This window comes from Nelumbo lutea, chromosome 4 (assembly GCF_056320005.1).
Source record: "Nelumbo lutea isolate HS-2025 chromosome 4, American lotus-T2T, whole genome shotgun sequence".
Classification (NCBI taxonomy): Eukaryota; Viridiplantae; Streptophyta; class Magnoliopsida; order Proteales; family Nelumbonaceae; genus Nelumbo; species Nelumbo lutea.
In genome coordinates, this window is record NC_142687.1 from 44,709,647 (window position 1) to 44,735,790 (window position 26,144).

General features: G+C 36.0%; 2 protein-coding genes, 2 long non-coding RNA genes and 1 other non-coding gene across 6 annotated transcripts; 4 read left to right on the plus strand and 1 right to left on the minus strand.

The window, feature by feature from the left end:
• The first annotated feature begins 814 nt into the window (after positions 1-814).
• SWA1 (transducin family protein / WD-40 repeat family protein) lies at positions 815-2,667 on the plus strand. The gene has a single exon (XM_088984535.1). The coding sequence runs from the start codon at positions 938-940 to the stop codon at positions 2,528-2,530; it is 1,593 nt and encodes a 530-aa protein (XP_088840661.1). The 5' UTR covers positions 815-937; the 3' UTR covers positions 2,531-2,667.
• Positions 2,668-3,011: 344 nt separating this feature from the next.
• LOC148855518 (uncharacterized) lies at positions 3,012-13,430 on the plus strand. The gene is made up of 2 exons (XR_016112923.1): positions 3,012-3,468; positions 12,825-13,430. It is a non-coding gene; the product is annotated as an uncharacterized LOC148855518 (long non-coding RNA).
• On the minus strand, positions 11,509-16,617 carry LOC148855519 (sucrose synthase 7-like). Of its 2 annotated transcripts, none has more exons than XM_088984532.1 (16): positions 16,446-16,617; positions 16,223-16,355; positions 15,987-16,141; positions 15,445-15,637; positions 15,232-15,341; positions 14,916-15,132; positions 14,739-14,834; positions 14,481-14,654; positions 14,261-14,377; positions 14,015-14,181; positions 13,561-13,785; positions 12,710-13,276; positions 12,423-12,561; positions 12,264-12,337; positions 12,078-12,101; positions 11,509-11,958 (listed from the first exon to the last, which is right to left on the minus strand). In XM_088984532.1, exons 1-16 carry the CDS (start codon positions 16,544-16,546, stop codon positions 11,628-11,630), a joined length of 2,823 nt encoding a protein of 940 aa, XP_088840658.1. In that variant the 5' UTR covers positions 16,547-16,617; the 3' UTR covers positions 11,509-11,627. The 2 variants fall into 2 exon arrangements, with proteins under 2 accessions (XP_088840658.1, XP_088840659.1); XM_088984533.1 differs by having other exon boundaries at positions 11,509-11,985.
• Positions 16,618-18,086: 1,469 nt separating this feature from the next.
• LOC148855520 (small nucleolar RNA Z103) lies at positions 18,087-18,187 on the plus strand. Its single transcript, XR_016095155.1, has one exon. It is a non-coding gene; the product is annotated as a small nucleolar RNA Z103 (small nucleolar RNA).
• A 4,077-nt stretch (positions 18,188-22,264) lies between these two features.
• On the plus strand, positions 22,265-23,826 carry LOC148855521 (uncharacterized). Its single transcript, XR_016094831.1, has 2 exons — positions 22,265-22,649; positions 23,435-23,826. It is a non-coding gene; the product is annotated as an uncharacterized LOC148855521 (long non-coding RNA).
• Positions 23,827-26,144: the final 2,318 nt, after the last annotated feature.

Genomic DNA, 26,144 nt, shown 5'->3' on the forward strand with positions numbered 1-26,144 from the left:
TAGTATATAATTAATATAATATAAAATATTTGTGTAGGTCAAGCTTAGGACTTGGGATCAAGATCTAGGCCTAATGGTTGGGATAGGCTTCGGTTCAGGCCTTGTCATTTTCTATTTATAAAGAGGAAATGCCTAGATTGGGCTTATCGATCTATATGTCTACTTGAAATCGACCGACCATTAGTAAAAATTGGCCAATTTGGGTTATTTCAATTTGGTCAATTGACTCAAGAGATTTAAATTTAAAAATTACAACAATATTAAAAAATAAATAAATAATTGAAATTTATAGTATAAATTATTTTAGACTAAGAAATATGAGAATTTTCTCACTTTTTATATTAAAAGTTATATTTAAAATATAAGATATATATATATTTATATATATCTATGGTCAACTTGACTTGAATTTGGTCAGTTTACAAATGGTCAAAATCACTAAACCAAAAATGACTGAAAAATATTAAAAAATTGACCAATTTAAGTCAAGTTAGGTCAGGTTGGTTAGTTTCATCAATTTGATGAACCATTCTAACGAAATTAATTATTTTTATTTTTGTATTGAAAATAGTATATAGAATATAAATAATTATGAATTATTTAAAAAATTAAAATATAACAATTATATATACCGGTGCGTTATACAAATCCTTCAGGTCCTCAACTCTTACGTGAAGGAAAAGGTGGGGAAAAGAACGAAAAGGTGAAAAAGTTTTACAAATTTTCTATAGGTTTTCTTGTCTTTTCCTTCCTTTCCCTATCCTTTCCTTCAAACCAAACATAGCCTTAAAAAGCCATCGCTAACAAGCGTCGTGCTAAAGGTGGGTCGTAACTTGTAAGTCGTAACCATCGCTAACAACTACTTAGTCATGGGGTTTGTTTTCTAAACCCTAAACCCCTACCAGCCGGCGTTGGCGAAAGAAGCCATCAAACTCCAATGGCGGACGGTGAGCTGCGGAAGACTTTCCCTGTAAAACCACGGCTGAAATCTACTCCAAAAAATCCCTCGTCATCTCCTGAATCCAAATATTGGAGATCATTCAAGACTCAGCAAATTTCCGGCCTCATCTCGGCTATCACCTCCATCGATTTCTCCCCGGAACCCCCACACGATTTCGCCGCTACCTATTCTGCCTCCGTAACCATCTACGATTCCCAAACCTTCGAACCCAAAGCGAAAATCTCCGATTTCACTGATGTCGCTTACTCTGCTACTTATCGTTCCGACGGAAAGCTCCTGGCCGCGGGAGGCGAGTCTGGACTCGTCCAAGTCTTGGATCTCAAGAAACGGATTCCCCTGCGTCAGCTGCGCGGCCACTCTCGCTCGGTTCGACTCGTTCGGTACCCAGGACTGGATAAACTCCACCTGTTCTCAGGTGGCGACGATGCTCTCGTCAAGTACTGGGATGTCGCTTCAGAGACCGAACTAATTAACTTTCAAGGCCATAAGGACTACGTCCGATGTGGGTTTGCTTCGCCTGCTAGTTCGGACATGTTCGCGACTGGGTCGTATGATCATACAGTTAGACTTTGGGATGTCCGCGTTTCTTCTCTAAGCTCGGTTTTGCAGCTTAATCATGGAAAACCGGTGGAAGACGTTATCTTTCTTCCATCTGGTGGCTTAATTGCGACTGCTGGTGGGAATTCTGTTAAGATATGGGATGCCATTGGAGGTGGGAAGCTTGTTTATACCATGGAGAGTCACAATAAGACGGTGACTTCGCTTTGTGTCGGTAAAGTCAGAAAGAATGGCGGTGAGCAGTCTCAACAATTCAGGCTTTTGAGTGTGTCATTGGATGGGTATATGAAGGTTTTTGATTTTTCGGCATTGAAGCTCGTCCATTCAATGAGGTACCCCTCACCACTTCTGTCGATGGGGTTCTCCCCTGATTGTTCTAGCAGAGTTATTGGTACCTCCAATGGTGCCCTTTTTGTTGGGAAGAGGAAGAAATACCCAAGTTCTGGTGATAATGATATTCCAGGAATGGATAAATTTTTGGGTTTCGGTTCATTGGAGGAGCCTGAGAGTCGGGTCTTAAAGCCTACATATTTTCGGTACTTTCAAAGAGGACAGAACGAAAAGCCCTCGAAAGGGGATTACTTGATTAAGAGACCGGCAAAGGTGAAATTGGCAGAGCACGATAAACTCTTGAAGAAGTTTAGGCACAAGGAAGCTCTAGTTTCTGCGTTAAATGGGAATAGTCCGCAGAGTGTGGTGGCGGTTATGGAGGAATTGGTGGCTAGGAAGAAGCTGCTAGGATGTGTATCAAATTTGGATAGAGAGGAGCTTGAGTTGCTCCTTCGGTTTCTACAACGGTACTCAACAATGCCAAGATACTCGGGCTTCTTGCTGGCATTGTGCAAGAAGGTTCTTCAGTTGAGAGCTGATGATATTATGGCTGAGGATGTCTTGAAGGGCCACATTAGAAACCTCAAGAGCTCGGTAGAGGAGGAGATAAGAACACAGCAGTCATTACAGGAGATACAGGGTATTATATCTCCTTTGTTGATGATAACTGGAAGGAGATAAATGTGATCTCTCTTAGCTTGTTTTTGAGGTACTGTTCTGATTTTATTTCCATCTGTATTTCTTTGAACTTTTTTGATTGGTATCTGTATTTGGTTCATTACAAAGGAAGAAATTCTGCAATTTTGATTTGAAGAAAATTTTATCCGATTTTGTTTATTTTATGTTCTTATCAGCATTTACCTTTTACTTTTTAATTTGATGTTGTGCACTCCGCTGGGTATATTTTAGAAACAACGAACTAGAAGCAGGCAATTTTACTACCCTGCCAGGTTATGTGGGCTCTTGCTCCTAAACGTTTTTAAACTTATGGAACAATGCCTGTGTCTAACTTTAATTGGATGCTTTTTTTGTTAACTTCCCTTAACAAATGAGCTCATACTAATTAAAGGTATGGTATGTATCGTGCAGTTGGTATTTTTTTTCCCTCAAGTATTGCTTGATCTTTTTGATGGTATTTTTGAGACACTTGTCCCCAGATTACTTGATTAAGAGACCGGCAAAGGTGAAATTGGCAGAGCACGATAAACTCTTGAAGAAGTTTAGGCACAAGGAAGCTCTAGTTTCTGCGTTAAATGGGAATAGTCCGCAGAGTGTGGTGGCGGTTATGGAGGAATTGGTGGCTAGGAAGAAGCTGCTAGGATGTGTATCAAATTTGGATAGAGAGGAGCTTGAGTTGCTCCTTCGGTTTCTACAACGGTACTCAACAATGCCAAGATACTCGGGCTTCTTGCTGGCATTGTGCAAGAAGGTTCTTCAGTTGAGAGCTGATGATATTATGGCTGAGGATGTCTTGAAGGGCCACATTAGAAACCTCAAGAGCTCGGTAGAGGAGGAGATAAGAACACAGCAGTCATTACAGGAGATACAGGGTATTATATCTCCTTTGTTGATGATAACTGGAAGGAGATAAATGTGATCTCTCTTAGCTTGTTTTTGAGGTACTGTTCTGATTTTATTTCCATCTGTATTTCTTTGAACTTTTTTGATTGGTATCTGTATTTGGTTCATTACAAAGGAAGAAATTCTGCAATTTTGATTTGAAGAAAATTTTATCCGATTTTGTTTATTTTATGTTCTTATCAGCATTTACCTTTTACTTTTTAATTTGATGTTGTGCACTCCGCTGGGTATATTTTAGAAACAACGAACTAGAAGCAGGCAATTTTACTACCCTGCCAGGTTATGTGGGCTCTTGCTCCTAAACGTTTTTAAACTTATGGAACAATGCCTGTGTCTAACTTTAATTGGATGCTTTTTTTGTTAACTTCCCTTAACAAATGAGCTCATACTAATTAAAGGTATGGTATGTATCGTGCAGTTGGTATTTTTTTTCCCTCAAGTATTGCTTGATCTTTTTGATGGTATTTTTGAGACACTTGTCCCCAGATTACATGTATCTCTATTCTACAAAAATCTAATGTTTTTTTTTTTATAAATAGTGTATGGTGTATTACTATTTTACAGAAATCTCTACATTGTTAATGAGCACGTATGTTTGGTGAAAAAACACTTATTTTATACAGGGGTAGTATAGGTATTTTTAAATGACATGGCAGGCCAAGATAGGCCAGAAAGAAAATAAGCACTTAAAAACAAGCCCAAAATTTGAGCTTCTCAGGGCTTATTTCCAAACACAAATAAGTGCTTATTGTTGTAGTCCCGACCCAAAATAAGTGCTTATCCGAATAAGCATATATTTTTAAGCATTTCCAAACTTGGCCTAAAACCATGTACAAAAATATGCATGTATCACCCTGTGTATTGAAACAAGAAATGAAAAAAAATGTCTTCCCAGCTATCAGTGGTTAAGTGATAAGCCTTCAAAGTCCTTGGATATAAACATCCAATATTGATTATATCAACATTCTCTGCATTCCTACCTATAAGGATTTCTGTACCAATCAAATTTAAATCTATCATTTTGTTTACTAAATGGACTTCATCCATGGTTATTCCATTTCCATCACCATATTGAGCCGATGATGTGCCAACCTCACTTCTCTTGCTTCCAATTTTCATCCTCAGATTCTTCAGTGGACTCGGCTGATAGTGACCTAGTTCGGTACTTTCTTGGGTGACAAATTTCTTCCCCTCAATTCACACTATCAATAGAAACACAACCATTTCTCCTTAGCTCTATAATGCTTATAAATATCATCTTCAGATTCTGTGCTTATCACCATAGATCTCTTCCTGAGCCTTGAGCCTTCTATAGTTGAGTCATCTAATTGCAAACCCTGAAAAGATTTATTTTGATCCTTCCTGTGCCTACTGGATAACTGGTCACAGGGCCAACCAGTGTTTTAAGCTTGGCCTGGACGCTGAACTGCTTTTCCCTCCAAGTCAATGGTCAGTGGTTCAACCATCCAAATTGGATCAACATATGATGCTATCATTGTAAAATCTTTTAAAGGAAAGTAGGAAAAAATGGTAGCCCATTAAACAGGTCAGATTGGTTAACAGTTCAACTGACCAGGTCTATAAGTTGTTGGCTCAGTCAATGGTTTTTTATAGCATAACATGTTAGAGGATGACCTGAACCGGGATTGTGACCATGTCACTGGATGGATGGGTCAACAACAAATTGAAAATACTGGGGCTGACTACTAACCTTTAACCTTCTTTATGGATACACTTTCTGTTTTTTTTTTTTTTTATTAGAAACGGTAATTTTCATTAGAAAATATTTAAAATAATACACTGTCACCACCTAGATAAGGGTGTTGACCCCTAGAAGAATGCTTTCAAATTACAGAACAGCCCAAGACAAGTTCTCCCTAAAAGTTCTTTGCTTTGCCAGGGTGTCGGCTAGTCCATTTGCTGACCTCCTTGTCCACCTGAACAGAGCCCCAACCTCCCTTGCTAAGCAATTTATTTCCCTCATGAGTTGTCGATGTACTCAAGCCCCCAAATTATGTGAATGCATCCACCCAATTAATAATTTGGAGTCCTCTTCTACCTCATTCTGGTGTAGGCCCCATTGTTTAGCCAGAATACAGTGCAAACAATCTGCCCTCCCTGTCTCTAAAAGCTCCTCCCATCCAGACGGACCCGAGTTGCCTAAAGAGCTTCCATTGAAGTTCAGCTTCACCTCAATGAAGAAGAGTTTGCCACAGTGTTCCATCCTCTAAACAAGTCATCGGCTGAATAGTCTTTAAATAAAGGAGAAGTTTTAAGCCAATGTATGATCTTGGTAGCTATGCAATCAATGATTTGCTCCTTAGATCTTTCAGAACCACGGAAGATCCTATTGCTTCTTTCTTCCTAGATTGACCACAATACAGCTGCTGTTGTTGCTCTCCACATTTCTCTTACTTTCTTCTTTGGAGGTCTAAAAAAGTTTGGATCAAAGAGTCTTACTACATCCAAAGGAAGGGGCAACCAAAAAGTGAAGAAACCGATTCCAAACAAAGGACACAAAAGGACAGGATATAAGTAAGTGTGTAATTGTCTCACCACAGGTCAAGCAAAGGCTACACACTCGGGGTGAAAGGCAGTAGTTTGGGGTAGAAGGTTACACCAAACCTCCTTCATTGGAAAGGATCCTGCCATGTTAGAGGATTGAAGAAGAGCAGTGTAGAAAGAAGCACTAGTAAAAAACCCAGAAGGAAAGGTTGACCAAATTCTGCTATCCAAGCAAGACTTATCTAGGAACATAGTATTAAGAAGGGCAATGAGATTGTCAACCATTCCCATTTCAGACTCCCTCAACCCCAAATTTCAAGAGTTATCATTTAGATAGGCCGAGGAAATGCTTTTTTCTTTATTCAGTGAAAGAGAGTAGATGGACGGGCATCTATGAGGGAGACATCCCCAAACCAGACATCTTTCTAGAAACGAACTTTATTCCCTGAACAAGTATCAAGTCTGATATACAGGAGAAACACGGGCAATATGCCATGGATAGCTTTCCAAGGAGATAACTGGAATGCCCTAGGGTCAAAGACTAGCACCCCACCCGTTTTCTGGCAATCCATGTATACTCACTATTACTTTGTGCCACAAGTTGTCCTGTTCCAGAGGTAGTCTCCATAGCCACTTCCCCAACAAAGCTGTATTCCTTAGCTTTATGTTTCCTATACCCAGCTCTCCACTATCTCTACTTCTAGAGACCACCTCTCACTTCACCAAGTGATCTTTCTTTGTATCCCTTGGTTCCCTTAAGAAATTCCTCATTAATTCCTCCAGTTTATTGGCCACACTAGTGGGGATCTTGAAGGTAGAGACGAAGTAAATTGGTGTTCCTTGGTTCCCTTAAGAAATTCCTCATTAATTCCTCCAGTTTATTGGCCACACTAGTGGGGATCTTGAAGGTAGAGACGAAGTAAATTGGTAGGTTTGTTAAAGTTCACTTAAAGGTTCAAAGTATCGTTATGTATCGGCCTGTATTGGCCGATACGTATCGTTCTGGGACCCTTCCGATACGCCCCTACAGTGGGTGTATTGGGGGTCTGACTGGTTCAGGGGATGGAGGGGTCCTAGACTGGCTCCCCCTGAATCAGTTTTGAAAAATAAAAAATAAAAAAAAAACGTAAAAAATGAGTATCGAAACACCCGATACGCCCCTACCGGCGTATCGGGCGTATCGATATTTTGAACCTGGGTTCTCTTTATTAGAGTGATTCTTCCTTCCAAAGAGATGTAATTTCTCCTCCACCCTGCTAGCCTCTGAGAATCTCCCAAAGAGTTGTAGTTTTCACGGGTACACTTTCAATGCAAAATTAACAGAGAGATAGCTAAGCCTGAATGACAATCCAGTTCTGCTTTGTCCATTGTTTTTTTTTTTTTTTTTCTGCTTGTAAACCATTACATCTGCTGCTCCTTTGATGATTACAATAGGCTAATGGTACTAAATTCATGAGGTAGACATAATTCAGGGAGATAGAAATTTAAATTAACCTATTGAACACCAAAAAAAAGGCAAATCATTTGCAAATAGCAGATGTGACACTACAGGGAAACCCCTCCTCACCCGAATTCCATGTAACTCCCCATGATCCACCCTTTTTTGTATCATCAAGGATAGGGGGTTCATACCCAAGATGAATAAGAAATGTGACAAAGGATCACTTTGCAACAGTCCATGACTAGGAGTGAATCAAATAGGTTCTTCTTCATTAACAAGCACTACAAACTACATTCTGGAAATACACATTTGCACTAGCCACCTCCGCTCATCAAACCACTGAGACTCCATCTCCATTAAAAAGCCCCACTCCATTTTATCATAAGCCTTAGCCATGTCAGCCTTTAACGAAAACATGCTGTTTTTACCTTTTTTCCTCTTCATGTAATGTATCACTTATTGGCTTGCAATTACATTATTTATGATTTGACAGTTAGTTATAAAGGCAGCTTGCCATGGGGAAATTATTTTATCAATTACCATTTTCTATTAGCAAGCCAAAATCTTTGAAAAAGTTTTATAAACATCATGACCTATAGACCAAGATTTATGGAAAAAGTTGTAGACATACCATGAAGCCTGGATGCTTTTAGCTCTCTAATTTGGTATGTAGTGTTACGTATCTCCTCTAGTGAAGGGACTCTAGTCAATGCCTCATTATCTTCAACAGAAATAATTGGTTGTAGTAGTTCTCTAATTGTAGGAGACATAACAGGTTGTGAAGAAGAGAACATTTCTGAAAAATACTTCACAAGCAACTCTTGGATTTCCTTTACATCCTCTGTCCACCCCCATCTTCATTTTTTAAGTGCTCAATAGTCAATTTTCTTCTATTCACTATTGTAGAAAGATGGAAAAACTTTATATTATGATCTCCTTCTCTCAACCACACTTCCCTTGATTTCTATTTCCAAATTAATTCCTCTTGTTCCAACAATTGATCCATTTGCACTGTGAGCTCTTTCTCTTTCTGTAGAGCCTCCTCACTTGGATGCATTTATTGTAACTCAACCACTTCCTTCTTAAATTGTGTAATTGTGTGAAACATTGCCAAACATTGTCTTGTTCCACCTACTCAGCACCAGTGATTTAAAAGGTGTGCCTGAGGCGTGCCTAGGTGCACAGGTGAGGCACATTTCAGGGTATGCAACTTGCCTAGGTCCTTTCAAAAGGTGCACGCCTGGTGCGCTTGATGCGCCTTGCGCCTCAGCCCAAGCATGTGCCTTTTGAAAATTTGGTGCTTTTTTGCTTTTTTTTAACATAACAACTGGGCCCAGGGCTTTGCCCCCGGACCCCTGTGCACACCCCTCGAGACAAGCTCAAACAAGTCCACGTTAGGTCTTAAATTCTTAGTTTTCACACAAAAAATAATGATTTTATAGTTTTATTTGCTTTTTAAGAAGACATTTTATTAGGATGAATGAATGAACAACATTGGGGGTAATGAAATAAAACTATAAAATCATTATTTTTTGTGTGAAAACTAAGAATTTAAGACCTAATGTGGACTTGTTTGGGCTTGCCTCGAGGGGTGTGGCACAAAGCCGGCTTGTAGAATTAGGAATTTAATATGTTTTACATTGCATTAGCTATGCGAAGTACTGCAATTGAGTGAAAAAAGAAATTAGAGGTTTTACATGCTTGAAAATGTTTTATATGTTTGATTTTATTTTTAAATTCTCATTTGAATATGCTTTACATCTTATGTTTATGTATTTTAATTTTAGATAATAGGTTTTTTAAAACATTATTTTAAAATTTTAGTTTATATTTTTTATTAAGATTATGTTTAATATATATTTTTTAATTTTTTTGGCAATTTTTTTATTATTTTGACTTTTTTTTTGCGCCTTGCATCAAAAAGGCGTGTGCCTCGCCTTGCGCCTCAGGCGCAAATTGACCCCTGTGCCTTTTTTGTGCCTTGCGCTTTTAAAACACTGCTCAGCACTGATCGGATTCTTTTTATTTTGTAACACACATGTTCTACTGCAGAACAAACATTGCAAGCTGCTTGTTGATTCCACCCCTTGCCAACTACATCATTATAGTCTTCATGTCTAGTCCACATTACTTCAAATTTAAACCTCTTCCTCTTCCCACTTTTTTCACCACATAGATTTACCAGCAATGGGCAAGTTCATTTAGTGGAAAAATTCATCAACTTTAGGCATTGTTTGTTTGAACTAGACATAAATTTTGCACCTCAGTTCAGTTTTCCATCTGCTTCTTTACAACCATGGTTTGAACTCTTACTTGATACTAATTTTGAACTTAATGTTTGTCTCCTTTGCATTCACTAGTAATGTAAATTTTGCATCACAGAAACTGATGCATGCCTGCATTCTCTTCCTCCTCTATCAATTCTTTCTCATACAAAGTAGAGATCACATCATCTTGCTTCTTACCTTACTCACCCAATAAATATTCCATCTCCAATCTCCATTCTCTTTCATATAAGACGAGGATCACATCACATCATTTTACCTTCAATTTTACTTTTCACAAATAAATAAAAGCACAACTGAAGCAAAAATAAACCAGAATTTACACCTGGCCTCTATTTGTACTCTCATAGATTTACACCTGCTTAAATAAAATTTGCACCACAAAAAAACATTTAGAACTCTTGTGTTGCTATTCAAAAAGTAGAAAAGAAACCAGAAGAATTTAAAAATGTGGGACAATGAATAGTTGACAAAAATTCACAATCTTTTAAATAGTTTATGAATAACTCGGCTTTGGAAAATATATAGTCCAAAGGATTGAGCTTTTTTAATTAACCGTAGCTTGGTAGGTTGAGCTGACAAGTGTATACCAGCTTTGAAAAATAGAGTGATCACTCTTAGATTCAAATTTTAAGTTTTACAATAATTTTTGTCTCATTAGTTTATATAATCACGAGGCTCTATTTGTTTGCAGTGTAAATCTGAACCAGATATAAGTTATTTACCTGTCTCAGTTTTGCATCCATTTGGTTGTAATCACGATTTGCACTTTTACCTCATATAAAATTTGTACTTTTTGAAGTCTCATTTGCATTTATTAGCAGTGCAAATTCTGTCTCAAAAACTCATACAAAATATGCACCATCTTGTTCCTACAATTCTCTCTGTGCATTGAGATCTCAAAGAACCATTCAACCTAAAAGATTAAGCTGTTAGGTGAGGTCCCTGAATAGGTTTTTATTCTCTAACATGCCCCCTCATGCGAAAGCCCATTGGATTTGAAGTGTGGACAAGCACAGGCCCACCCATACCATGTGCTGAAATTTCATTAATTATAATGAGGGTGACAAGGACCGAACACTGGACCACTAGGTCAAACAGTCTCTTATACCATCTCAAGGAACCATTCAACCTAAAAGCTTAAGCTGTTAGGTGAGGTCTCTGAATAGTTTTTTATTCTCTAACAGGAGATCACACCATCCTATCTGTACTTCCAAGCATTTACACCAGTGCAAATGAAATTCGCATTGCATACAAACTGAGCCAACCTGGATGCTAGGCCCAATGTGCAAAGAACGAGGCATCAGTATTACGGGGCCTGGTGGCCTGGCAGCTCAAATTGCACTTATAATCCTATAAATAACTAGCTTATGGTTGGACAGGTTTATCTTCAATTATTTACATTCTCTTCAAGTTCCTCTTTAAGATTGGATCAATGATTTGATGGCTTGGCTTCTGCAAATGGTTAGGATCCGAATTCAATTCTGTTCATTTAAATCAGATTCAGATATTCGTTTCGCCATGATCAGGCTGAATCTAATATGAGAATCTGATCTGTTTAGTAATTGGATTGGATTCAGATATTTCTTGGTCCAATTTGATGATATTTTAGTTGAACCCGATAGATTAAATGAAATGTACTCAAATCTATGCTTTACATATCTGTTTGATATGAGTTCAAATTTGGATCTGTAGGTTCAGATTATCCCCCTTTGGATTCAATACAACCTGTTTACAGGCTTGGTTTGGCCATCTTTTTGGTGCAATCTCAACCAAACTATTCCTTCCAGACAATTCACAATTTTATACTTTATCAGTACAGAAAATTCACACTGGAGATATTCATATGGAAAATAAAATTCAAATTGCTTTTTATTTGGGATGATACAACACTCTTTATTATAAATCCAGACCACGACACCCATTAAAACATAGATTTGATCTTCATCAGATCACTATGTTGTTATTAAGCAAACAAACGATACAACCTTATTAAAATGTAAGAGATGAGAACACAGAGAAAAAGGAAGCACTTCCAACGCCAGTTGAGACAAACTTGATTGCCACTTGGGGACCCAACCTGCTTGTTTTCATCCTCTTCAAACTCCGCTTCTGAACTTGAGGACCCAACCCTACTGATTTCATCCTCTTCATCCCCAGCTTCTGAACTTGGTGACTCAAGATGCTTGTCTTCTGTATCTTTGTTTTTGATCTTTGAATCTTCATACTTGGTCCCTGAACTTTCTGACTCCTGCTTGATCTCTGTCTCTTTATTATCTATCTCTATACCTTCATTCCTGCGATTCAGGATTTAACCGAAGATCCTAGAAATAGGTTAAATTGTTCAAATAAGCGATTACCATAGGGAGAGTAGAATGAAGAAATGTAGGGTTGAGTTAACCGGGAATGCAATTACCTCTGTAGTCGAGAAGATGTGCGTCTGGTTTCATGGACAAAGGAATAAACAACCGTGTAAATAGTTAGTACAGAAATTTATAAAAGAAATGAGACAAGAAGGAAAGCTTTCTAGAATTCAACCACAGACTAATTTAAAGGTGGAGAGAAAAAATTTAACTATGAGGTTCTATACAAGTTAACATGCCTTTTTGTTGTCTGTGATTTTAGCTTTGAAGCTGGTGGTTGGGGTTCATCACTTGCTATTGGTACATTCTTTGCCTGCAATGATATCAACATGGAAAAAAAAACAAGCAGTTATCAGAATTACTTTGTTTATTTAGTCAATATAAGTAAACCAACTCACCAAGTTTCTAAATTGGAGATTGTAGAGCATTTGAAGGTATCTTTGTTTGGCTTGCTTCTGGTCCTTGTTCAGCTGTCTCCAGAAGCTGTAAATGGATCCCATGTTCAACAATTTGTTTGCATAAATCTTCCATGTGTAGCTGCAAAAAAATCCATTAGAAAATAGGAAATATTAGAGAACAAAGGAGAAAATAAGGTATAAATAGTGCTTGTTAACAATCAATCTGTATTTTAAGTGAGTTTTTGGTTCTGCATCATATTAAATTGGAAAGTGTCATTTTTAATTACCATTCATATATGCGTTGGAGACCTGCTGTGGATATCTTGGTCCAGTGTTCAGCATTGTTCTTGCACTTCTCAAAGAAATCGGCAATCTTATTACTTGATTCATCTCCATTGTTAGGATCAATGTGGAACCCTGAAACCCCATCAACAATGATTTCTGCTGGGCCTCCTTGATTGGTTGCAAAGGTGAGTAGTCCACAGTTCATTGCCTCAATAACTGTAAGACCAAATGCCTCATACAAGGCAGGCTGTATAAAAGCTCCCTTTGTATCAGCAATATGGCGGTACAGTTCTGCATTCCGGAATCGGTCAGTCTGAGCTGCTATCCATCTGATCTGACCCTGGAGTTGGTACTTGTCAATGAGACTATGCATCTTTTTTATTTCAGCAATTTCTTCTCTGTCTTTTGATTTGGATGGGTCAAAGAATCCAGCCACAACAACCAAATTAACCAAGTTCCTCAGCCTCTTGTTCTTCCCATACCACTCGGTTAATCCTGTAATGTTCTTCACGATATCGAGCCTTGCCATTGAGAAGATGATGGGCTTTGTCCTGTCCTCTAAAAATCCACTATTCCAGGAATGGTTCATATGTTAGAAGTTAGAACTTCCTAATATAGTATCATTTTTTTTATTTTTTATTTGTATTTTTTTTTCTTTAGTATAGTGAACAAATGGCTCAGATTTTAAATTTTCAATTAAATTATGCATGGTTAATTAACATATGCAGAATGTCATACTTTACTGCAGTATGTCCAAATCACACTAGACATGGCATGCCATATTTTGATTTCACAGTATTTCCTACCATTTTACATATGTTAGAGGTAAATGAATTCTAATCAAGAGACTCACATGTGCTCATCATTATCTTCTTTACTGTAGAGTAGTTCTTCAATTGCAGGATAAAATGTGGTCAGCCGCTTTTGTTTTTGTGTGAAGGGGAAGTACACAGATTGATCAGCCCCAGGGGCAGCAATGTTGAATTTGGGATCAAAGACATTTATGCCCGAGACAATTCGGCAAAGCCCTGGTAGCGTAAATGCAGCATGGCTTTCATACTGTCCTGGCCTGTCTTTGCTGTAAAGAAAAAATCATCTGAAATTAGTTATTGTGGACAGCATTTCTCTAGGAACTGATTTAGATTTCACTGAAGTCTGACAAAGTTGATTCTGACAGGTAACTTGCAAAAAACAGTGGCCGATAACAGCACAAACTTCTAATCTATATATTATCTGTATCCCTGATAGATTATCTACCAATTTTAGACACTCTATGAGGCAATCTGAAATGTGGTTTAGCATCTAACCTTCCTGCAATTTCTTGATATGTACTTGTGATGATGAAATCGGTACTATTCATGGAAATCATGTCAGCAGTAAACTGACATGAGAAGTGATATTTCGCATCCAGTTCTTTCCACTTGATGTCTGAATCTTCATACTTTGTCTTCTCTAGAGCATGTGCAATAGTTCCCTAATTTTTGAGATCAACAAATCAGTAATTGTTAATACAATAATCTAGCAATTTTCTTAGGGCTGATCAACTCTCACACCTGAGTTATCCCAAGTTTGCTTGCTATTAGTGACGCCACCAAGTTTCCATCAGTGTAGTTACCAATGATGAGGTCTGGTTTCCCTTCCATGTGCTCAAGGATCTTGGCAGTGGCATCCTAAAGAATTCAAGAGATATAGGATGGTTAAAGAATTAGATTTGAACTACAAACAAAGAAGTTTAAGCTAAGATTGTTGTTTGTAATTCAATTGGATACTCACCTGAGCAAATCTCTCAAGGTAGGGGTAAATATCAAAACGAGAAACCCACTGGCGTAGGACACCTTTTTCTGTTCTAAAAGGGACACGAAGGATGTGGGAGTGCTTTGTGTCAAGAATTGGTTCCAACTCCTGGTTGCATTTTGTTCCTCGAGCATCTGGTATAAGTCTTGTAACCTGTATAGGAAGCAATAAGTATAAATTCTATTGTCTACATAATGTACTTCTGCTTGATATCATTCTTTAGTGATTCTAACTTACCACAAGAATCTGAGGCTTGATATTTAGACCTTGCTTCTTAATTCTAAGGAGCAATTCCTCCTCCAAGGCCCTTACTTGATCCAAAATGTAAACCACCTGTTTAAAATAACAGAGGCCTTAACCTCATTCATTGACAATGGAATGAAAGCTCGTTTATATTATTGGTTGATGTTGTACCTGTCCACCAGTATCTGGCAAGCCAAGGACATCGGCTTGGCCAAAGTAGCCATGGGGAGAGAAGATTGCGACATTAAAAATTGCAGGAAGCCTACTAAAAAATTTCTCCATGTTCAGTGGGTCTGGTGCTTGGAGGACCTCCGAGAGTGATCTCATTGTATCTTTTATAGTTTCTACATTATCACCCCATCCTTTCTCGAAGCCCCAGTCAGCAAGTCTAAGGAATTCAAAAAGTCCAGCATAAACAAAAACCAAGTTTTAAGGTCTACTAGTTGATGCCCACCAGTATAGAATAAGTGTGATAAGTATAGTATACCTCCTCTGATATGGCACATGTTCGGCATGTGATGAGAGGAATTCATCGGCTAAGATCAATGCTGTTTGAAGCTTTTCAACTGTGTTGAGGGTCTCATTGATCATAAGATTCTGCAAAATTTGGAATAAAAAAAGGTGTAATTGATTAATTTTTGCAATACTTTTTTATGAGAATTATCTATTTGTTCTTTGTAAGAATATCTTCTTTCCATACTTCTCCCTGATGATTAAGAGAAATTAAGTAGTCCACCAAAGGCTCTGCACTCTCAGCATGCCCTCTTAGCTTGGATGTCATGAACTTCGAGACAAAGCTAACTCCATTCCCAATTGAAGAAGATAAACTCATCTGTGGCATGGAGAAATCAAATGCGCCAAAATCCACTTCCAATGCATTTTCATCAGTTGCCCTGCATGTTTATTGATGTTATTATTTATCCCCTAAAGACAGTAAATGAAATTGGGTTTTGAAGTTAATGAGTAGGCAATACTTTTAAGAAGAGATGGTGAAGATATGATTTGGAAGAAATTAGTGACTTAAGGGCTTAAGGTTAGTTCACTTTAAATATTGGGCATTTGGATGAAAATGCAGTTAATACAGTAAATTGTCTAGGTCAGTTTTGGAAAAATAATTCACGTGTATAAGGGGCTGCAATGTTTAAAGCTAGCAATCAGCCTCTTCGAGCTGACTTGCTGATACCTCAGGTGAGGTAAGATGGTGAATAAATTTCAAAACACTAATATACTAAGGAGACTTACCATTTTTCATCAAATACTGTTTCTTTAAATTTCAAGTACTCTGCAGCAGTAATTCCATCTACTGCTAAATCATCAGCATTCACCTTAATAAATTCCCAGAATCCAGGATTGGGCCTTACTGCAAATGTCACATGAGGTGGAACAACAGCTGCCTCCTGTAATTTTTAGAAAATTCTTTGGATATAAGTGACCTTCAACCATGAAAGAATGAAAAGAGAACAGAGACAAATTTACACCTGAGTGGAAGACAAGATGTAACCAAGCAAGCCCTCTGAGACTTTGGCTCTTTCAAGCTTGTCTTCTATTGTGTTCTCCAATTCATCCAGTAACTGTTGGCGCTTAATCAACCTCCTTCCCTTGGAGACATACCTGTTTTCAGATACAAAGAATTAGAACCAAAATCTTCCACTAAATATTATAAAAAGGCAGAGGACAATGAAACAGGAAATATTGACATACGTTGTGAAGCATCTCTTCATGTAGTACCGGCTTTGTCTCAAGGCCTCAGGCATGCTGTCAGCAATGGATTCTGATCGTCTGATCCCTGACCCAGAAGCCATTGCACCAGATAGGAGGAGGACAGAAGCTGGGTGAGAAAGGTCTGGATTCTGGGAAGAGTTCTGAGACAGTGATGGTTGGACAAGCCTAGAATTTGGGCAATTTATAGAGATGGGTTTAGCTTGATTTCATGGAATTTTCAATTAGATTAAAGTTATTACAGTAGTTTGCTTTCAGTTTCTACAAGTTAAGTGATCAGAATTAAGAGTTTTCTTGTTGGCAATGGGGCCAGAGTGGCAGGGTGAGGGAATTGGAGAAGGCACATTCCTTATTTAGGATTGGAGAGAAAGATTGAGGCTAGAAAGGAACTCATCACTGTGAAGAGATCCTTTGTCTGAAGCAAATTGGATCTGCTTTCATGCTTTTCAAGTCTGTAAATTTGGGGAAAGAATTTGTGGGGCGGTGAAATACTTTGAATTCTGTAATGAGTTTTATTCTTTTCTTTTCTTCTTTCATTTGTGTTCCTGGAGACCCTGACAGTTAAAAGCGGTTATTTTTCTCTATCCGCTGAGCTGAAAAGTAGCGTAAGAAAGTAGGAAAGTATAGCTGTAGGACCAATTATGATACTCCACGTCAGCTGTGTACACGTGTGTCCTACACGTCAGACTGGTTATTGTAGAGGGGCTGAGGGGGGCCTTTGTTGTTACTTGTGGGACCCGTTGGCTGTACTTGTGGGCCATTTGATCTTGGCCCACCAGGTTAAAGAAATCTTTAATTAGCAAGTTTCCATGATCCATCTCCGCTTTTCTCCATCTAAAAAAAAAAATCTTCGCTTTTCTCCCAAAGAGGAAAAATGAAGGAAACGGTGGAACCCAAACATTAAGTTGCGTCACGGTCTTGACGTGTATGACAAGCTGGGGTCGTTGAGATCTATGGACTATAGTTGGGAGCTAGAAGATTTGACCGATCATGGAGTTGATGTAAGGTCCTGATTTGACCTGATGAACAATGAGGACCATAACCCGCAATACTCTGTCAGCTCATGCAATCACCAATGTCTTAAGCCCAGCTGACCTTCCTGTCTTTGATGCCCTAAACGCTTCTCTTGGAATGAACCGAAAAACTTAATTCTATCCGTACACGTGGCACCTAAACATCACCCTTTTATTTTGCGATTACTTTTAGGGTTTTTAATTCTAACTCTATAAATAACAGGCTTCAGTCCCAGATCGGCATGCTTCTCCCCCTCTCAGTCTCTAGGGTTATTTTTTATCCATCTTTTCCCTGCTGATTCCTCTCTAATGTTTGCGAATTTTCTATTCCTCTTGCCTGCTAAGAGTTTTTAGGGTTTCCGCTAATTTTCAGTTCTTTGGATTATTTTCACGTCGGGTTTGGTGGTTTTTTCGATCTATTTCTGCCTTTGTAGTTTTAGGGTTTTGTTTGTGGAATGCTGATTGCCATTGCACTTCTGTCTCTGGATTGGTGTTGTGTGAGAGCCAACACTGATCTCTATATTTTTGTAAACCCAAAGATTCAAATGTCTTGAAGCTTTTGATAGCAGAAACGGTTAATTTTTTTTTTTTTTTATCTTGTTAATGGTGGTTGGAAGTGATGATCCTTTCCCCAGATGATCGACTCTGATTATACTGAGCTTTTGATTATTCTTCTCTTCGGAGAAGATCCAAGCCAGAAACCTGATCCATCCACCTACTATAATCAAGTCAAATCAATAGTTTCTTTTTTGTTATTGATTTTACAATCTCTTAATACAGCTAAATGTATTTGAGGTTTTCTGTCTTCTTTGATATTAGATGGTAGTTGGAGTAGTAGCATTGGGTAGAATTTCTCTCGAGATCGACGCTAATTAAGCTTCTTCTTGCTTTAATCTTTTCCACTATATTTTATTGAAGATTCATAGGGCCAAATTTTCGATTCTCTCTCTCAGCCAAAAAGAGACCATAAGGTTAAGCCAGTGAACAATTACGCAATGGTAGCGTTCAAAGTCTCAAGCCTCAAGGTAGGGATCATTCATACAGATTTAGTGCTCCCAAACCAGGCTGAATGAACTAGAGCCTTTTTAGACCATTAATGGTTTAGGCATAATGTTCTCTTTAGTTGAGTGGTTTTTCGTTATGTTGTTTTAGGAGGGGAAAGGGCTCAGAGAAGGTTGAGGATGAATTGTTCACTGGAAAAAAAATCCAGTTAAAACTTCGGAAAAGAGGAAGATCAAGATAGACCGTGGAAACCATTGTGAGGCGCTTTGAAGGAGAAATATGCCAAACATCCAAATTTCACAGAACTCCGTTAAACCCACCTGGAAACGAAAGCGCTTTATCCTTCTTTTCTGGATCAGCGGTTCAATTGTTGGATCAATGGATCGACTCGTGACATCATAAATAAAATATAAGTTAATAATAATATTTTAAATAAAAAATAATCAAATCTTGAAAATAAATGTATATTTTGAAAATAAAAATAAAATGTAAAATATAAATTTTCAACACAGAAAATGCCAACGCATATGGGCAAACCATATGTAAGATGTCTTTTTCTGTCACCAAAGAAAATCCCTTGGCTTCATGTTTTAGCTTTTATCTGCTACTACATGATTAATGTGATGCTTGGCATGGATGATAATTTCTCAGAAATTGGGGATCTACATTAGAATTCGAAGGATTAGTGATATTTTTCTTGTTTGGTTAGTTAATGATGCCGGATTAGTGAAACCAGCTTTTATTAATGATCACCATTTCTCGTGATTTTCTGATCTTTTATTCATTTGGATGTTTTTTAGGGTAACAGGCCATTCAAAATGATATTGAATAATAATTTTATTATAAAAATAAGTTTAAGGCCCTTGAGAAAGCGAATTTCTCAAAAATCAGTTTATATGGCATAAATAATACCAAACAACAATTTTCTATGATTTTCAAACATCACTTGTTCCAAAAACACCAATTTCTGGATAATTGTCAAGATGAAGACCTAATAGTGTTCTTGATAAATGATGTTAGAACCTAAAAATTTGCTCAGTTTTTTCTTTGGGCTAGCAATAGCTGAAGTCTAGGTATTTTTGACGAAGGATCATCTACCCTGAAAAGGGAAATTATGAGTATGGAGATTCTGGTATGATTTCATTCAAAAGATTATTTTCTGATGCCTACAGAAAATGCAAAACATCTTTGGTGCTTGAATAAATGATTTGCAAAAACACTAACACAAACAGCTTGTATGAGACAAAGCGGATTCGTTCTCTAGAAGAAGCTAAAAGCATTTATCTTTTCAATAAATGACTATCACCACCTTCCACCAGTCTAAACCAAATTAAGGCCAACTGCAATTCGTGCTACAGTAATACATAAGACTTCTTGCCATGGTTTGGGTCGTTCTTGAGTTGTGACTATGACAAGAAGTTGGTCAGTATGGTGAGTGGCCACAATAGGAATTTGGGTGAAATCTGATTTCAAACTTGCCATTAGAACTATTTTCCATATGTAGCAGACACTATCCACATCCCTCTTTTTGTTATTGCCACAAAGTGTTTGATGGGAACTAGCCATTTCAAAGACTCTCAGCTTTCCTTTATTCCAAGAAGGTTCAAAAACACTACTCATGAGGTGACGTGTAGAACGAAAGTAGACATTTTCCTTTTTAATGAGTCTAATAGCTTCCCCCCTTGTTTAATATCTCTGATTATGTAATGGACGATCCCCTTGATGTGATTAATGCATTTTAGTTTGATCTTTAACATAAAATAGAAAAAGAAAAAGAGAAAACAAAGCATGAAAACAAAAAGTTAAATTATCCTCAAAACTTTGTGTAACTTCGTCGACACATGCACAAGAATGATGAACTTAACCAAGAATAACCAATATATTAGTTTCATTCTTGCAGAATCTATCGTTGTTTGGGAAGAGCATTAAGTGTTCTTTTTTGTTAGCACTTCATTGTTTAAATGCTATTTTCTAAGGAGGATTTTTTATTGTATTTTCCTCATAAAACCATGGCCACTTGGTCATTTATCCATCCTAACAAACAAGGTTCAAAGTATTGGAAACGTTATGCATATTGGAAAGGAAATTTTAAGTAACGTATCGGAATACGCCTTGGATACACATGGATACAGACAAAAGATTAAGATACGCATGGAAACACATGGAAATGCTATAAATACTCTAATAAATTATAAATAAACATCAATATCATTAAATATAAGACATAAATGAGCTATTTATGCATAAAAATAACACGTTTTAGTGGGTTTTATGAAAAAAATATTATAATCAATAAACGGGAAGTTGGGAATAGAAACATACAATCTAATTATGGACATAATGGATCAAGTAATTATTTTGCATGTTTTATTCTATTTTTCTAAAAACTAAATAATTATTTATTTTTATTCAAATAATTATTTTGCATGTTTTATTCTAAAAATTAAATTAAAATTAAGAAAATTAAATATGTAACAAAAAATTGAATGGATTTATGGACATAATAGACGAAATAATTATTGTGCATATTTTATTCTAAAAATTAAAAAAATATAAATGTTTTAAAACATAGAGGCATTCCACTAACTAGAGGTGTGAAGCATAGATCAGAATGCAAGAGGCGTAAGCTTCTTTTAAGAGGAGGAAGGGGGATTTCATTTTTTTTCTTTATCTTTAATAAAAAACTTTTATATTAAGAAAAATAAAAATGCATAATAATTGTTAAAATGGGGGTCTTGTTGAAGTGGAGGAAGACCCCCCTAACTCAAAAAAATAAATTAGGCTACATTGAAAAGAGGGACGGGGGAGGGGGGGGGAAGCCCCCAACCGAAGGGGTAGGGGGAAAACCACTTTCTTTCCCCTTATCTTTTTAAATTGGCTGAAAATGTAAAAGAAACTTGAAAAAGCATATTTATTTTCACTAATTTTTTCACAACCTTGAAAAACTTATTGAATTTTGCAAATTTATAAATGTTTTGACAAATTTTTACAAGACTTGAGTCTTTAAAAAGGTTAAAAAGCTTTTTGAAGGGTTTGGGAAAAAACCAAGGCTTCTGAAATGGGTTTGGAAGCCCTCTTTCAAAGGGAGTTTTATTTGCGTTTCCATCATAGTAAAATTGTATTGTATTGGTCAATATGCTACCCTATTGATAGCATACTGGCCGATAGAGTGCCAAAACACACCAATACTCAATGATACAAGCACAATATGGGTACGTTACGACCTCGATACGAAAATAGATATGACACATTCAATTTGGTACCATGTACGGTGCCAAAAACTTGCTGTAACGATACGTATCGACCAAAATTTTGAACCTTGCTAACACATGCTTGGTGATAATTTATACAGAGAGTGCAGATTTGGGAAAGGATTGAGACGGAAGCCAAACGGTTTTGAACTCAAGGTTGAAAGGTTTACTTTTTTATGTTTTTTTTTTTTACTTTTAGAGAATTGTCATTTCAGCACGTTGCATGCTTACTCGAACTCAGCATTTGGTAATGTGTCAAAATATATAATTGGACGCGAAAATCCAAACGCACTGGATCCAGGATCGTCGTAAAATAAACGGGGTCCATAATTATTCAACTTTTGATTGTAAGTTTCATATAATTTTAGGAAAATTTCTGATATTACTATGAACGAACTTTAGGCTCTGTTTGGTTTGTGGAATGGGAACGAGTCATATTTGTTTTGAGAGCAAGAAGGGGATGAGATAGGAAAAAAGTGGGATTCAAGATCTCAAAATCACGGATTCGAAGTCGTACCAAAACAGTGGACCCCGGTGAGAAATCTCGAGAAAAGCTCTAATCATTCAATCTGAAGTAAAAGGAGCTCCAGTGCCATGGACGAAGACCACAAGAGGTAAGCTCTTGTCGAGAGAAGAATCAGTTGAATCGTCTTCACTCTCTAGTTCTTACGAAGACGCTTCGAAGGACGAGAAGCCATGGTCCAACAAGAGATGCTTCATCCCTTACTCTTTACAAGACTACAATCAGCAACCCTAGAAAAAAACAACAGTGAGGTTGTACAGGGAAGGAGATTCGTGTTCGTATGTGGACGGTGTTGATCAGAACAAACACGCGATAGCCATTGCCGCGGCAACTGCTACCAGAAAAAGTGGGAGGAGAGAAGTGTGGGCTGCTGTTAAGATTCAAGCAACTTTTCGAGGTTATCTAGTTAGTTAGTATTCATTTGTTCCATTCTGGTTTTTTCTCAGACTAAGAAGTTCCTTGAATTTTTTCTGAAATTACCGAAATCACCCAATGCTCCATCTCCAGAACCGAATGGTCGTGTTTTTCTCGTTTTCAGTCTTAAAATCAGAATAAATAATAAAGAAAAGAAAACAAATGGGGGCAAAACTGATAGTTTTGGCCGAGTAGAGAACCAAAATTCATCACTATTCTTCAAACAAGACTGTGAAGTAGCTTATGTAGAACCTGTTTCTGCTCCAAAGCGATTCTTTCATTTGACAAGTTCAATCTGGTTTAATATTTTGGTTTACTAATTTCATGCATTGTCCATAAAAGCATTTTTTTCTTTCCATGATTTCGCGGGTACTCTGCATTTCTTTAGAACGAGTGTTTCCTTGCTGCCTTCTTCGTTTTTCAAACCTTGGGCGAATTGGCACACTATTTTTCCATGTTTTGTGTCTGATTCTGGTCGGCACGCTATCCATTGCCATCCCATCACAATAAAACTAAAGAATGGAAACTTAAATTTTTATAGTTTCCCATCCCATCTCATCTCATTTCATCGTATCCCTTCCCATCTTTTTTCATTTCATCCAAATCTTTCCACAAACCAAACCTGGTCGGCACGCTATCATGTGCCACTTAAAACTTTTAAAAATGCCAAAACTATCTTTCAAAAGAAATGCTGTTCATTCATTGTTTACTGAACCAGTTCTTTCTCCACTTCTTCCCAATTTCACCGGTCATTCTCACTTTGTGCAGGATGTCGTGCTCTATCAGTTCACTCTCCTGGGGAAGCAACTTCTGGTTTCTAATTGATAACAACCCCAGCCCCAGATACAGTATAACATAATTGGGATTTGTTAGCAAATACGGAGGAAGAAATGAGTCGGGTGGCTGACAGAACTACAGATAAGAGGGCGTATGGAGAACCAGATTGCGACAAAACAATTCCAGTAAAGTTCAATATATGGTATCCCACGATGCAAGGCGGAACAAGAACTTCAATTTGAGTATCGTTTTGTCTTTAAATCATCTTTGATGAAAACAATTGCTCCGCTTATCACCCCAGTATCTGAACAACATTGAAATTAAATTAAAATACAAAAATATCCAGTTTTATTTCGTATACATCAAAAGAAGAACAAAACAATTAACCGGTGAATTCTAACAGTAACCCAGTAAGATAGAAATCATTGAAGCTAAAGTTGCACAGGTCAAAGCAGACTTTTTTCTCTGGTGTTTGTTGGGTGATTCAATCTCTGGTATTTCATGGACAGCATTGGCTTCAATTTTCTGTTCGGCCTCAGCCATTTTTCTAGACAAAGCGAGCATCAGCCATTTTCTGTGCTTTTAGTGAATAGTCAAATTAGGAACAAATACATGGCTGTGGTTTCTCATTGTTGACAGTTATAACATTTATTACAACATAATGTCAATTTGCTTGATGAATTGATGACAGAATCAGATAGTACTGTTATAAAGCCTCATGTTTCTGAAATCTGTCGATGCATCAGACATACTGAGTTCAGCATATGGTATCTCATGCAGATGCCGTCATTCTTAATGTGGAATAATAAGATATACTTTATTGGAATCAAGATTCAAACGGAAGAAGTATTGTTTAAATTGATTTGTGTGAAATAGCAGATAAAGTAAAATAGATGATACCTGATGAGTGATTTTGACATTTCCAAAATTAAAATAAAGAGCTCAATAATTTTTTTTATTTATTATTTTTTTTATTCCATATCATTTTCAAGACAAACAATGAGATGCACTTTCCCAACAACCTAAATAATCTCTTCTAAAATTTCTCCTAAATTACCATCCCCACTATCCCCTACTTTCTCCAAAAGTATCTCTAATTAACTCTAATTCCTATTTATCTTATAAATTATCTCTAATTCCTATTTATCTCCAAAATTATCTCTAATTTAGTAGAGAGTTTCAATCTTAAATTATCGATTTCTAATTCCTATTTATCCTCTCCCCTACTTTTTATCTATATTTATCTAAAGAAAGTATAAATTAAAAAAATTTAAAAATTATTTAAATATTCTAACAAAATTATAAAATAACTTTAAAATATTTATTAAAAACACAAAAATATATCACGAAATTATGTAGTAACAATTTAAATTATGTTTTTCTAGACTATCAATTTAATTGTTTTTTAAATATTTAATAATATGTAATAGATTTAAATAAATAAAATTCAAATAACAAAAGATTTTAAAAATTTTATAGATTATTTAAATATTTAAATAACTAAATATTTATCATAACTAGATTTAAAATAATTAAAATAACGAAATTACATAATAAATTTAAAAATTTTCTTCAAAGTAGAAAACTATTTGTAACATAATATTAAAGTTAATAATAATTTAATATATAACAACATTAAAAATGAAATTATGTAATAATAGTATAAATTATGATTTTATGGATAATTAAATTGAATAAACAATTCATATTATAAAATTTAAATAACAAAAATATTTAACATAACTAGATTTTAAATAGTTAAAATAAAGAAATCATGTAATAAATTTAAAAAAACCTGAAAATTAGAAAAAATAAATATAACATAATATTGAAATTAATAATAATTAATATTTTTACATAATATTGTAAGTAAATAATTTCAATTATATCAAGTAATAATTCGAGAAAATAAATTTCAAAAATAATATTTATTTATAATAATTTTAAACTCTTAATCTTTATTTATTATATAATTATATATACTAAAATTAATATTTATTGTATTTCAGCAATTATTTATTATTTTTGTGATAAATGTATTTTCAATGGTTATGTATAAAGTTATTTTGTTTTTCTATTTAATAGAAAACTTTTAATAATTATTGGAGATTAAACTACTATTATTGAAATTTTTAAAATTAATTTGTTGTACTTATTGTATTTATTTTATTTTTGTTATAACTTATTGATTAATTTTTACTAGAGATTAAACTATTATTTGAGATTATACTATTTATTGACTAAGTTAATATATTTTTAGTACTTATTATATTTTTGTAATTATTGTATTTTTTTATTATTAATATATTTTCAATAATTGTGTATTTTTACTATAAATTTTTAATAATTAATGGATATTAAACTATTCTTATTTATCAGAGATGAGACTATTAATTTAGTTGAAATTATGAGTGTTCGTGAGTTGGTACGGTTCGGTCATAGTCTATTTGGCCAACCAAATTGACTTGGTCAGGTTGGGGAGCTGGTCAACTAAAACCGATTAAGCTTTTTGAAATCCAACCCACTCAAGTTTTATCGTTTTGGGTCGATTTTTTGGTTTGGTCAGTCGGTTCAAAAAATTTAAACTTAAAAACTAAATTTTATTTTAAAAATTACAGTGCAATTATTAAAAAAATTAAAATTAGATTTAGGATATAAAACATTTTAAGAAATATGGGAAATTTCCCACTTTTCCATATTA

What these genes read in the sequence shown, in the direction of transcription:
- LOC148855519 (XM_088984532.1), bottom strand. Translation starts at nt 16,546, where the DNA reads ATGGCTTCTGGGTCAGGGATCAGACGATCAGAATCCATTGCTGACAGC. An exon ending in ATGAAGAGATGCTTCACAAC is followed by an intron (nt 16,356 to 16,445) that starts GTATGTCAATAT and finishes ATCTGAAAACAG; the next exon opens with GTATGTCTCCAAGGGAAGGA. An exon ending in ACCTTGAGAGATTTGCTCAG is followed by an intron (nt 14,378 to 14,480) that starts GTGAGTATCCAA and finishes TGAATTCTTTAG; the next exon opens with GATGCCACTGCCAAGATCCT.
- SWA1 (XM_088984535.1), top strand. Translation starts at nt 938, where the DNA reads ATGGCGGACGGTGAGCTGCGGAAGACTTTCCCTGTAAAACCACGGCTG.